This window comes from Orbicella faveolata, unplaced genomic scaffold (genome assembly GCF_042242905.1).
Source record: "Orbicella faveolata isolate gen_17 unplaced genomic scaffold, um_ofav_v1 contig_1, whole genome shotgun sequence".
Taxonomy (NCBI): Eukaryota; Metazoa; Cnidaria; class Anthozoa; order Scleractinia; family Merulinidae; genus Orbicella; species Orbicella faveolata.
Window position 1 is genome coordinate 29687085 of NW_028301536.1, and position 14295 is coordinate 29701379.

The following is a 14295-nucleotide window of genomic DNA, read 5'->3' on the forward strand; positions in this document are numbered from 1 at the left end:
CTAATTATTCATACGGGGGTAAAAATAGGAGCGACCATCGAAAGGACCCCAGCTTTGCTGAACGGAAAATTCGCATTGAACTGTGACCGAATCCTGTCATCAACTAACGCGTGTGGTCCGTTACAGTCAGTGTGGCGGGTGGATTATTCGAATCGTGCTTATAAGGTAGTATTCAATTTCAGCCACAGATTAAAATGTGAAAGCTCTCTTGTGGTGTATAGGGCTCCTCAGGAGAAGTGCGTGACGAGACAACAAAATGCACGCGCAGGAAGGCTAAGTAGTCTCGGCCTATAGCTAAATACAGTACTATATGGACAGGCCCAAGGGCGGTGCTCACATTTTCCTTTCAAGTGCATTTTTTGGCTGTCGTTGCGGCATCTTGCGGTTCTAAAGACAGTTATTTCCACAAGTTTCAAATATTTAAGAATCAATCATATGTGCGGGGAAAATTTTCGTTGATCTTTGCTGTCGTCTTTATTTTAAAAGAAGCAACTGTACTGTTGATTTTGCATCAATTTTTTTTTTTTTTTTGATAAATATTATGTGTTCCCGCCCCTACTGATCCCTTATGGTCATTAAACCTTGAAAATATTTACACCAAAGCGCAAAACTCCAAGCTGTACGTATATACATATTAAGCATGTCCCTAATCTCAGAAAAAAAAAATCGAAATTTTCCCTACTAAGGCTATATTCCTATACACAATGATTTCATTCGATATAAAACTTGCTAATTAAGCAGAGCGACTGCTACAGTATTCACGTCACACTCCGAGTAAGAACGCTTGCTTTGATGGTGATCTTCGCTCCGAACCATCATCGTAAGACATGGCTGCTGGGTTATTCAAGGTGGCGTTGAATGTTCCTCTTAGTGAAGTGTGCATCTGTAACGGACTCAGCTGAGGAACACAAGCAAACGGAATTAGTTTTGGTATCAAAGGTATTATTCAAGTTGTAAAGAACAGTTTCTCTCGAATTTTTGCCCCCTTTGAGATGTAACGTCGCGTTATCTGGTTTTATGAATAAAAGACCGCTATCAAATACTGCATCACATAATCAAAAAACGTAAATAGGCCATGATTTCTGGCACTTTTTTGTAGAATTGGCTTATTTCTGAAATACCCATCTTTTGTCGGCAGGGCAAAAAAAAACATCGGATGCCTTTGCAGCTACAAACACCAGCAAGATTAACTTAAATTTTGTTCTTACTGTGTACTTGCAGAAAAACGATGTGGTTGACCGATTTGGTACAGAATCGAAACCAATCATACGACCACGCCTTAAACCGCACATGACAAGTAGTTTCTGATTATCTTTCATGTCTGTACATTTTTAGTTTCACCAATTTTGGTCAGTTTATTGGAAAAGGGATCTATTCTAAGCTATAAGTACAGGATTGCTCGACCCTTCCGTCACACATGCCGGGATTACCTCATAACTTCCTGGTCCTGGGTTTTCGTTCTTGATCTGTTTAAATCTTTGTTGTCTGGTCGTCATCAGGCCCCCTCGTGTTGATCCGTCCTTTAGTTCATATTGTCCTGGTCCTAGAAGAATGAACGGAAATCAGCTTATAGCAATCCCAGACTCCAAAAGGCTGGAAGATGCAGTTTTTCGAAGAGGGCCCTCGTCAAGGAAATCTTTCTTTGTTGGGGAACATTGTTAGTACTTGAAAGAAAGAAAACACCTTAGGGTGAACGCTTTGATGGTTCAAAATTGATTTCTCTAGTGTAATAATTTCAGCTGATCAAGTTAAACCCAGTATTGTAGGGAGCATATATAATATCCCGGCACCAAGTTGAAACACCACAAAAATTAACCACACAAAAATACTGCCTGTTATTGACTTCAGCAGAAACCTCGCCTACGTTGCCGGCGGAAATTAACCTGTAATATCTGGCAGTATGCAGTGTCTGAGAGGCTATCAGAAACCAAGAAAAAGACAAACAACGAAAGGCTGAAAAGAAGTGAGACGACTTAGAACACTAACCTGGGTCACCCTCCTCTGACACCACATGACGGTGTCCGTGGAATCTGTTACTGGAGGATAAAAACGCGCCCTTTTTCTTGGCGTTCTTGTTTGTCCGCTGAGCGTAGCCATATAGAACCCGACCTGTTGAAAGAGGTACAAGAACTTTATTGTTTGTCCAATGCCTACGAAGCTCAAAAGGTTGACAAACGTCCTAATTTTGGTTGCCTTCTGTCAAAACTTCAAAGTGCCATGAATCAAGCACGGCACAGGTGCCTTAGCTTGCCGCCATCAAAGCCACTCTAACAGAGTGGCTTTCATGGCTTCGGTTACTTCATGTTTCCTGGAAACGTGCCTTCAAACTCCTGATAACGGAGGCTCAGTCAACTTTCGGTAACGAAACATCAAGCAATTTTTCCCGCCAGCTGCGTAAGAAGAAGGTTTCTGAAGCATTTTTTAATCAACGGAACATGGTGCTTTCGTGCATTCTGTAAAGTACGATTAACGCAAACTTAGCGGGGGAAACTAAGGAAATGGTTAAATTTATATATTAGAAAAGGGCAAAATTTTAATTGATAACAACTTTTAAGAGCAAGTACCTTGTGTGGAGTCGTAAGAATGACTGACTTCATAAGAGCCAGGTGGAGGGTTATCCTGATGAACAAAAAACACAGATTAAATGCCAGTCAACGTGCATATTCCTTTATTTGGATTCCGCAAATTCTTCTGGTTTAAAAGCTGCTTCTTCAGGTCGAATTTCACCGGCAACAACAATGAGACAAAATATATTTGACCTCGTAGCCAATCAGACACAACTGAGACCCGGGCCTATGAGCTGCCTGCAACACTTACTAGCACTACCCCCTGCGGGGTGTGAAGTCTGCCAGTAGCTGACACAAACGTTGATGATGGTTGGTCTTCTTTACTTTTTGGTTTTTCTTTTGTCAAGTAGTGGGCTGGACCTTAAACAGAGAAAAATTACAGCATCAAATTGGGAAACAACTAACAGCCAGGTTGTGCTCTTGCTATATAAACTTGGTAGACTAACTGGTTTGCTAACTCATGTACCAGGTGTTTCATCCAATCTGAGTGAAGATGCCTAAAATCACAAAATTTTTCCTGGGTTTAGAACATGCTACAGCTTGCAGACTAAGCGAGAAGCACTTTCGCAAACCTTAGCTGCTGGGTGAACGAGCACGAAAATAAATTGTTTCCTTCATGAAACAATGAAACAATGTCACTAATATCTGAAATCTATTTCCCTGAAGTGAATCATACCTGAAACATGTTGTCATTCTTACATAGCCACTTGACTGTAGTTCAGGACTGCAACTGACTGTAGTCTTTGAGCTAAAGTGTACTCAGGAGATCACTCAAGTCCCGTGGGGGTACTCCCAGAAAAGTTCGGTGGGGGCGTGCAGCTCACTCCCCAAAATCCTTGAAAACCCTATTTATGACCAAAATCTACGATTTTTGCTACCCTATTTAAGACCTGGCCAAAAATTCGATACCCCATTTACGACCGTTGTGGCTGGCACAGTTGCCCTAAACATAAGTTATGAAGGGCTTTTGTTGACGGTCTTATTGATAATGGTGAAAAAATAGCTTCTTCTAGGAAACATACCCAATTCAAGACTAGTGTGCTAAACCATACCCTATTTAAGAGCAAAATGGCCTAAATTCATACCCTATTTCTGACCAAAACGGCTGAAAAACTCTACCCTTTGGGGCCGCACATACCTATATAACCCATATAAGGGAGTGTCCCCCCCCCCAGAATAAAGTGAACATTTTGTCGCAAGAAAATATCCATCCTCACACCAAGGATGGGCATTGGAAATTCTGAGGGGGTGCAGGGACTCGATAGCCAGTGCTAAGGGGGAGGGGGGGGGGGGGACACAAACCAAATAACTATCCTTGGTGGAGGTATGGATATTTTCTGGAACCACACAATTTCCCTTAAATTATAGCAATACTCATACCTGGCATTTGTTCCTCCTGCCTCCTCATCATTGGTGCTATTCTTTGTGATGTTGAACCAAATGCACCTTTCCGGGTGCTCTCAACACTACAAAAGAACAATAATTCAGACCCCTTGGAGACATCAAAGGTTGAAACTTTAGCCTATGTTTCCAAACAGAACTAGCACAAGGCATTCAAAAGTCAACTGGATTGTACACCTCGCTTAGCCCTGTGTAGCTGGTGCACAGGTTTAGCTAAAATCGTCTTTTGAGTTAAATAATGCAGTTACTGTACTCTTTTGATTTTTTGGACAACTTACTTTCACTTCCCTTATACTCGTGAGGGAGGTCTGACACCTGGATCTGAGATTCAATACAGATTGGCTAGATGGCGTACAATGTACTTTCGGAGTTCTGCATACCATCTCTTATTGCCTGTGCTCTATGCAGATCTGTTTTTCCAAAATATTACTTTTCCCACAACCAGTTAGTTGTAAGAGGATTTACATGCATCTCTCTCAAGATTTGACCTTATAATTTTGTCACTTAAATTGAACAAAAAGCAGCTGAAAACCTGTACTATCTCATCTCAGCCTAAATGCCTACTAAACTGCAAAAGCTTGTCATCCTGTTCAACACTCTGAATGATCCAAAACTACTTACTGAGCCTTTCTGATCAAATCTGAGGTCATATCTGGAATAGAATAAGTTCCTGGTCCTGGTAACAGAGGGCAAAAAATTAAAAAAGTAAACTTTAAAGGTACAAGTTATATGTTACTAGCTTGTTTTCTCAAACTTGAAACTGCACGTAATATTGTAAAAATAAAATAGAACATAAATCTTTTGAGCTTCAGATCAAAATAGTTTATCATCTTGAGGGTTTTATTTGTATCAGCGAACAATTTTATTTGTGAACAGCGAACAGTGTGTTAATATAAGGCTCACCAGGAGTTCTTTTCACATGATGTTCTCCCTGAAATCGCACAGATGTCTGACCAAAAGGACTTCTTTTCAGCCCTGTAGTCCTATGAATTAAACGGGAAAATCCTTTAGTTTAAAAATGAAAATGCTCTATTACAGGAACTTGTCTCCTTTTACTTTCAACATTAATCCTTTTATTTTACATGACTTTGAGATCAAAGATATAATAGCTGTATTATTTTAATCAAAATGTTTATATTTTTCACACCTGCTGTTTCTTAAGTTGTACACAACTAGTTTATACCTTTTAAGAATTTCTAAGGAGTTTCGAGGATCATTGTATGTGCCTGGGGCAGGTGAATCCTTCTTGCTGTCACCAAATCTCTGAAAGAAGTAACAAGAGTGCAATTAACATTAAGAGTTTCTTTTCCTGTGTTTTATACATTCAAAAGTAGTGCATGGCTATAGTTGGTAGTATTTACCCACAAAATAAAGAACAGTGTGTAATATAAGGAAACATGCAATCTCAACATTTCCCAACCAACCAAAATGAAGGATGAAAGAATTCCTGTCAATTTGCCTTTATGTTTTCAAAGAAGAACTCTGACTGGGCACAATTAGGACAGTATCAACTTTTGTACAACCTTAAGATAAAGAATGGCATCACTTATGATTAACATCGATGACTTTTGTTCCCAACTCAAGTACAAGGTTGTAGTCCACCACAGTTTGCTTGCATTCAGTAAGCTCCAGCTACATGTAATGTACATGTACACATGTTCTAAGAGTGTTCGAGTGTCTTACCCTGGACTGAGTACCAAATGGAGGGTGAATGATCGGCTCCTCTTGATTGACAGGTGGAGGTTTGGTTGAAAACTGGCTTTTAATCTCATACTTTCCTGGCCCCGGCACAGCCTGCAGGTGAAGGAGAGTGAGAAATGAGTTTCTACTGGACTTTTAAAACACAGAAGCAGCAAAATAACTGCAATAAATAACTCTCATTTTTAATATGGATATACCACAATTCATCCTGCTGCAGCAGCTATATGAACTTAACTCTCTTGGTAACTATAATCAGTAGGTTATAATCAGTCAGTTATATGATTGATAAGCAAACAAAGATGGTGAAATTAAAAAAAAAAAAAAAAAAGCTCGGAAATGACATGTGAAAGGTGAATTGATCAACATGACACGAGCATGGGACAAAAAAGAAATCTGAGTCCCAGACAGGAATCAAACCCATGATCTCCCAAACACTGGGCAGGTGCTAATCCACTGATTGTTGACAAATTACATATGAAAATAAAAAGCCACACTATTCATTAAACTTGTAGCAGGATCCCACAGTATAATTTTTACATACCTTTTTCTCTTCATGTACCACTATAGCCTCATGATAACGGGGGAGCTGGAGGAAAGAAACATATTAAAGTTGTATTAAAAACAAATACACCTTTTGCTGTTCATTTACAGAAAATAAACATTCATTTGTGTCCAAATTTCTTTCTTTATGGTCAATAAACTCTTTAACACCAATATGACCTTCATTTGCGCGTAAGGAACGTTCAAGAATAACATTTACATATGCATTAACATTCAAAATCATCAAAAGAAAAACAATACCTTCATTCGACATTCATTGACTGTAAAGGCATTTTCATTTTGGTTGAAAAAAAATTCGTTGTCGCAAAACGACAATCATTTACACTTTACGACATTCAGTTTTCAACAAAAGACTTTCAATAACACAATTTGCATCGGCAGGTTTCTTTTACAGGTCACAGGTCACAGGTCACAGGTCACAGGTCACAGGTCACAGGTCACAGGTCACAATCAAAACACTCAGTAAATTTCACGATGTAACAATTACTGAGATTCCCGAGAGGTTTATCAATGTTTCCATGCAACAAACCCTAACTAAAAATGTTTTACTCTATAATTTTAATGAAAAAATTTCTAGGGGTGGTATATGTACGAAATGGGTTGAAATATAGCTTTCAAACATATAGTGTTAATATATTTTATCGTAATAAGATAATTCATTATGATAGCAAATTGAACTGTTTTATTTCTATTTATTTTTTTAAATCTTTACAACAAGTATGTACTATACAGGAACAAGAGGGTCCCCTATACCTACTCTGAAAACAATTTCATGCATAAGTAATCGGCCTTTTCACGCATCACAAAAAATTCGAAAGCAGCTTCACGTTAACAGAAAAACTCACTTTTCACGTAAAAATGCAAAGGCTAAATCATGTGTTACATAAAAATACAAATTCTATCCCGGTTTTGCAAAACATACAGAACCCTCCATTTTGATGCATCGAAATGCCATGTGCATGCGTGACACATCGTGACAGACTAGATTCTAGGTCCTCCTGGTTCACTGTTGCTGTGGTTAGTTCTCAGTCGCGTGGAATGGACAGTTTTTACATCTAGTTTGCTGTGGTTTATGAGCTTTAATGACACTAAAATCTCCAAAAAAAGTGAACAATTATTCCCGCAAGTCATTGGTTCACAAATCACGCGTAAGTAAATGCATAATTCACGGATCAGTGTAAGCCTCTTTCATTTTCATATTATATTGAAAGGCTAAAAACAATTTATGTTTTCAACAGTTATAAGTCTTGGCTTTCTTTGGATCAATTTTTTTTTTATTTCAGTGCTACAACTGATTTCCTATGCGCTTTTTTTCTTCAAGAAAGAGCTCTTATAGTTGCACAAGGGACGCACTTGTATGCATCTGTTTTATGACGTTTTGGCATATTTTTGGTGACCTGTGACCTGTGACCTATGACCTGTGACCTGTGACCTGTGACCTGTGAAAGAAACCTGCCGAATTTGCATGAGAACTAACATTCAGTTGCATTATTAGGCAACCATATCCATGAAGGTAACAATCTTTAATGCGGCGAGACAAACATTACAGCCATAATAACATTTATTTTTGAAAGATAGAATATCAAATTTGCTGAACGATTTATCCTTCAATTGCCTCACTATTGAGGCATCGTGGCAAATATGTTTGCATGATATGAAACCACTGTCCACATTTAGCTGCCGTAATGGTACCAATATTTCGTTGTAGAGCTTGCTGCAACAGCTGCATGCAATAATTTCACAGAGCAATTCCCTGGCGTCTTGCTTCATCTCTTTTGACATCTTCAAAGGCCCTGACTATCCTTTCGCGGTGTTCAAATGGGATTCTATTTCTTCGTGGCATTTCTGGAGAAATCTAACTGTCACTATGACACACGTATACTGTACATGTAGTGCGCCCTCTGAGTTGTACGCAAAAAGTTTCATAAGTGGCCGAATTTACATATATCTGGAAGGGGAGGATTGTGACAATATGTTTTAAAAAAAGTACATATGGTCCCTTGTTCTATAATCAAAATTTCGAGGAAAATTGGGCGAGATATCTCTGTTCAAAAGAACTGCGTGAATGAGCGATTGTTTTCTCTTAACATTTGGTGAAAACATGGTAATGTTTGTCTTACCGCACTAAAGATTGTTACCTTCATGGATATGGTTGCATAATAATGCAATTGACTGTGAGTTCTCATGCAAATTGTGTTATTGAAAGTCTTTAGTTGAAAACTGATTGTCCTAAAGTGTAAATGATTGTCGTTTCGCGACAACGAATTTTTTTTCGACCAAAATGAAAATACCTTTACAGTCAATGAATGTCAAATGAAGGTATTGTTTTTCTTTTGATGATTTTGAATGTTAATGCATATGTAAATGTTATTCTTGAACGTTCCTTACGCGCAAATGAAGGTCATATTGGTGTTAATGAGAGTTTATTGACCATAAAGAAAGAAATTTGGACACAAATGAACGTTTCTTTTCTGTAAATGAACAGCAAAAGGTGTAATAATTCTCTTGGTATACTGAGTGTTTCCCTCGATCATCAATTATACAAAAGGTTACAGTATGTACAGTGAAAGTGCAAAGGAAAATATGAACTTTTTTTCATTTTTGGATTAAAAGGGTTATAATCAATGATCTAGAAGAGGTGTGAGTAGATTTTCTTGGCTATAATTATTTATGCTGACAAAAAAATTAAAATATCAATACCTTTGATTCAAAGGGTTGTTTCCTGTTTTCTTCAATTACCTAACAATTTGAAAAACAAGGTCATTAAAAGAAAACAATCTATTACTAAATCAATGCCAACAATTATGAAGATCTGCTAGTGACCACTCATGACAAAAGGTGGCCAGCAGCATATAACTGTATTACTAAATCATGCAGGTGGGCATATGGATGGCAGAAGGGTGGGGCAGGGAGTGTTGACACAAGTAACAATGTCATATATTACCAAATCAATTGGTACTCTGACTCCAGGCTCCTTGAATGGATCATACTGTCCAGGACCTGGTCCACCACTCCCTTAAAGAGAAGTAGAAGGGCATTTTTTTTTTTTTACCTAACTGGGTAAGGTCAATTATTACAGAAAATGGCAGACAAAGTCTGTGATCGAGCCTAGGGGTACATTAGGCAGGTACATATCTCAGGTTTCTGTAGCATGAAGCAACTAGAAATATTTATACTCCCCCTGGATGGGATGCTAGTCTGTTGTAGGGTTACCCCAGCATTAGAAAAATACACATATATCATGATTTTTATACACCTGGGTGGAGGGAGGTACTCAGAGTTCCCCTTAACACACAGGTGTGTATCTTATACACACAAAAAAATTAAAAGAACGCACAGTTTTTTTGAAAAACGTGTCCTTGGGATGTAGGAGAAAAGTTCCCAAAATTTAGTAAATAGGCAAAGGACTCCTGAAAAGCAAAAAGAATGCCAAACTCTTTGGAACTGGGGGTCCCAACAACCCTTAAATATCAAAACTAGTTGGAACTCTGAATACTGTGAGAGTGAAGTGTTTTGCCCAAGAATTGAACACAATGCAATGATCAAACCTGCACTCAATCCACAGTTCAGCAAAACTTGGGCCATCATGCTTTCCATTACAGCAAATGATGATGACACTTTGTAAATAGCTAACTGGTCTACCTCCTGCTAGCTGGGATATTTTATTTAACCATTTATTGTTTATTTCTCATTATTATCTAATTATGAATTTGTTGACATTAGCCCTGCAATCCCCATTGTGAAGTGGTCAATTAAATATTATTTTTTAATTTTATTTAAAGAAAATTTCAGAAACATCAGGATTAAGGTGGGTCTTAGATACTTCAACTTTAAAAATGTGGGGTTGATAATCTACTTAAAAAAACAAGTTTATTTAATAAGTCAATTGGCCTAAACAAAATATAAAATTGAGAACATTGCTGACTGTTAATGGAGAAACTTCATTGAGCTTTAGCTCACCCACATTCTAAAAATGCAAACTAAACCAACTTTACAGGTAGACAACAAGTAGTCTTCAAAAGGAATGGTCTGTATAGTGTCCCTACATAAGTTAATTGGCTATCCCTACATAATGTGCTCAAAACTTTTCTAACCTTTAAACTGCATTCTCTTTGATGTTCTGTTCCCGAAGTGAACTCCTTTATACCTTTGAACAGTAGCGGTATCCCTCTGGACAATATAGCAGATAATGAACTTTAGTCTAGACACCCGGGAACTTTGTAATTTTCAGACCAGTTACACCAATTTATGCAAATATCTAACAAGATACAACCTGTTGAATACATACATGTACTAGTAATGCAGTGCAATGCATGACGGGAAGTTTGAGTGCAACACTGTTACAACAGCTTTCCTGTATTCTGATTGGCTGTATTTTATACTTAAGATAAGATGGTAATTGGTGTATTATACGTAATGACCACATTTACATGTATCTTTACTACACTTGCAAGATCATGCTCACATGATTAACACTGTAATATGCAGGTCCCATGGTGCTGTCTCGATTTGGTATATCCTGTGGCCTGAGAGTCCCATCTGGTCCTTCTTCATATCCGTATGCTTTACCAGGTGAAGGAATGGAAGGAGGATCAGCCTTCCTCTGAAATGTGATACGACTTGTCTTGTATATCTACAGACACAGACAAATGTATTATCAGGTTTTCAACTAAATATTACACCAAATTCAGTTCATGTATAGTAATATAGTTACATACTTATGTACAGTGATGACACTGATCAAACCATATACATTTGTACACATAACATTTTTGTACATTTTTTTAAATTGGTGATTATCCCTTGAGGGCTTTTCATTTAAATAGTAGAGCTAGTGTTTTATAGAATAAAAGTTCTACTAAAAGTTTTGTTAATATCCAAGGAGTCCTTAATGGATAATTACCAAAAATTATACACAAAAAAGTGTCAAGTGTTCATGGTTCAAAAATCCTCACTATAAAGGAAAGAAACAACCTTTTCTTTTCAGTGATCAGATTTTAGAGGCCCTTTTTGACAGAGATAAGATGCCTTAGTGACATTCTCAAGAACATACCTAGCTTTAATATTACTTGTCTCTCTATTCTTGGTGCAGTTGCAAATATCATTACTTCTTGTAATTAATTTTTTTCTTGCCTTGTTGTAATATTAGCTTTTAGATTTGTTGTATATGTTTATATCTCTATTTATTAAGTTACTTAATTTGCTTTATACTTACTACACATGACCGTAATTTTATTAATTATTGTATCCTATAGATAACTCCTTGATTTTTTGAGCCGTATGATTGTTATAGGTAGCCATACCACATTTGTAAGCTTCAAAATTAATGTATTCTTCTTTATTTCCTTTTTGGTATAAATAAACTTTGTTGTTGTTGAATGTTGTCTATTACAAGTTGGCATGATTGGACACCTCAATAACCGTTTGCCATTTTGGAACAAATTATCACCTGAAGTACGTCTTTCATGTCTTAACACATTTTAAATTTAAAAAAAAATATTGTTCAATAAAATATGTTCAGATACATGTACATGTAGTTAGCTGGTGTCTGTCTATTTGTGGCTCTGCGCAACTTACTGATCCATCTTTCATTTCTTCCTCGACTTGTAAATCAGGTGGAAGTGCTTTCTGGGCATGCTTCTCTTTCAACCAATCACTACGTTTTTGCAAGTTGTAAGCCCCTGGTCCTGGGGTGTGAATTTCTTTACCATCAAATCTAGCAGCCTATAATAATAAATTTATTGAGAAAATAAATTAAGAATAGAGTTTAAACCCTATTAAGCACTGTCTAATTACCAGCATGTGAGAACCGGAGTCTGGCAAAATAGGCCCTTGCATAATTTTTTCGGAGAAATGGAGGGTGGCCATTTAATAGGGGTTGGTATAGGTTGAATATTTTTTACTCATCAGGCTAATTTCTTTATGAACATACTAGAATCCTGTCATGACAATCATGACAAATGTGTGTTTGAATGTTTTCATCAGTCGTCCCTTTCTATTTTGGACTCTTATCTGTCATCACCTTTTCCAAAGCAAAGCTAAACTACATACGTGTATTAAATTTTGGGTGGCCATTTACTATGATTATCAGTTGAGTAAGGCACGAGGGAAGTTTGGTTACGAAGTTTTGGCCTTAAAATTATGGTGTTGTCACGGGCAACTTACCTTGTTTCCGTTGGTAACAATATCAACAGCCGTTGGTCGCCTGTCGTGTCGCCTACAATTTCGTGCGCTTTGCAGCCAATGACGTCAAAGGTCGACAAGTTGCCAATGGATATGGAGCCAGTTGCTCGTGACAACAGCATGATTTTTACGTTAAAACTTGGTGACCAAACTTTCGTCCCGCCTTACTCAACTGATAATCGTAGTAAGAATGGTAAAGACAATTGGAAAAACCTCATTGAGATGACCAAAAGGTGGCTGCGGCCGCTTAATACACTGCAGAGGTGGCTGATTAATAGGGGTTTTATTTACAGTCTTTTACTGACAGTAATTTCTGGACTTTGATAGCTGGGCACTTACAGCTAACCCTTTCACTCAAATGGGGAAAACCACATATCTTGTAAAACAGTAACTATCAACCCAAAATATACCATTTGAAACATATTGCTTGTGGGATACCATAAAGCATACTTAACAGCCATAGAAGAAGCCACAATTTAAATTACAACGCATTCAAAACGGAAAAAAAATTTTGACTGTCTCCAAGACTCAGAAAACACAGAAAAATGAGACAAAATTGTCACTCGTGAAAAACGATCGGTGAGATTTTGAGATGAATCAAAAATTTCAGAGACCATCTGAAGGATTTTCCGTTCCGACTATACTTACTCTATTGGCCAATGTGTGTCCTCCTTTTACTCTCTCTCCCATTATACCAGGATCGTATTGACCAGGTCCTGGAGCTGCCATGACACTATCACCAACATCAAGGAACGTCTCACGTGTTGTCATGGATAAAAATGGTGCATAGCCATCTACAGAATATTAATAATATTAAATTAGAAAATGACCATAGAAAATATTCAAGTAAAGATACAACTTGCAAACTAACTCACAGCATGGTTTTTGCATGGCATGTTGGTATATTTAGACTTGGTTCACAATATGGAACAAAAAGTTTAATTTGCAGGCACATTGCATACAATGCGTCAACTGGTCTTCATCAGTTTTGCAGTTCGCCTGTATAACATTGCATCAACAGACAAGTTTGTCTGCATCAACTGACAAATTGTGTTCTCTGGGCTTCTAATCATGTTGTTCTTTTACTAAAGATAATAAACAATGTATTTGAGAGTGTGAGGAAAGCGTTCTTTCTTCGTTCTTAGGAGAATAAGACAGCCATATCTAATATACACGTTTCGCTTAACAGCCTCATGAGTCCATACAGTACAGACAACCATCATACTGCCATACTAAACGTGTTCTTTCCTTGAGGAAGTTAAGTTACATGTAAGATTTTACTGAAGCTACAGCTGTTCATGAATTTTATTCAACGCTACAATTGTCTCAGTAATCGCACTTATCAATGAAATTTCTTTCTTCCTTTTGAACCACCTAATATTATGAGGTTTTTCCACTGCTAGATGCGCATATCACACGACAAGGAAAGAAAACTTGCAATTATTGTAGATTAAACCAGCTGATGGTTTAGCAGGGTTGAGAAGTGTAGGAACTCATACCGTATTTTGAATGGATATACTCCGGAGCTTCGTATGATCCAGGTCCAACATTGTGTCCTGTACTGTCCGCAGGTCTAGTTAGTGTTCTTGGGGCTCGATCATACATTTTCAGGGGCCAAAATACTTGCGTTCTGTTCTAAACCTTCTTCTCTTCAGTTCCTTCACAAAAACATGGCGGGGTGCATGTTGTTGTTATGGAAACACCTCTTCTCTGTGGTTCGGTAGACTGGTACCTAATATAATTTTTTCCCTTTGGGGCTAGGGTGGGTGGAGATGAAGTGTTAATACTATTGCTGCCAAAAATTTACCGAGAAAGACCTAGTGACCTATTTTTGCTTGATAAAACTTTAAATCCAACAAAAGGGAAAACACGAACGTCTCTC

At 37.6% G+C, this 14295-nt stretch overlaps 1 protein-coding gene across 1 annotated transcript; it reads right to left on the reverse strand.

Annotated features, from left to right (window-relative positions):
* Positions 1 to 449: 449 nt before the first annotated feature.
* LOC110052839 (sperm-tail PG-rich repeat-containing protein 2-like) lies at positions 450 to 14121 on the reverse strand. The gene is made up of 18 exons (XM_020759029.2): positions 13913 to 14121; positions 13062 to 13207; positions 11808 to 11954; positions 10696 to 10863; positions 10325 to 10400; positions 9175 to 9245; positions 8931 to 8969; positions 6211 to 6255; positions 5652 to 5762; positions 5152 to 5231; positions 4872 to 4951; positions 4590 to 4644; positions 3948 to 4033; positions 2818 to 2927; positions 2565 to 2619; positions 1987 to 2109; positions 1431 to 1543; positions 450 to 898 (listed from the first exon to the last, which is right to left on the reverse strand). The coding sequence occupies exons 1-18, from the start codon at positions 14016 to 14018 to the stop codon at positions 764 to 766; spliced, it is 1746 nt and encodes a 581-aa protein (XP_020614688.1). The 5' UTR covers positions 14019 to 14121; the 3' UTR covers positions 450 to 763.
* Between the last annotated feature and the right edge of the window lie 174 nt (positions 14122 to 14295).

Bases quoted from the DNA above. Each gene is read 5' to 3' on its own strand.
- LOC110052839 (XM_020759029.2), bottom strand. From the start codon at position 14,018: ATGTATGATCGAGCCCCAAGAACACTAACTAGACCTGCGGACAGTACA. The intron at 11,955-13,061 runs GTAAGTATAGTC...TTATTATTATAG, and splicing joins GACACACATTGGCCAATAGA to GCTGCTAGATTTGATGGTAA. The intron at 10,401-10,695 runs GTGAGCATGATC...TATATTGTCCAG, and splicing joins CATATTACAGTGTTAATCAT to AGGGATACCGCTACTGTTCA.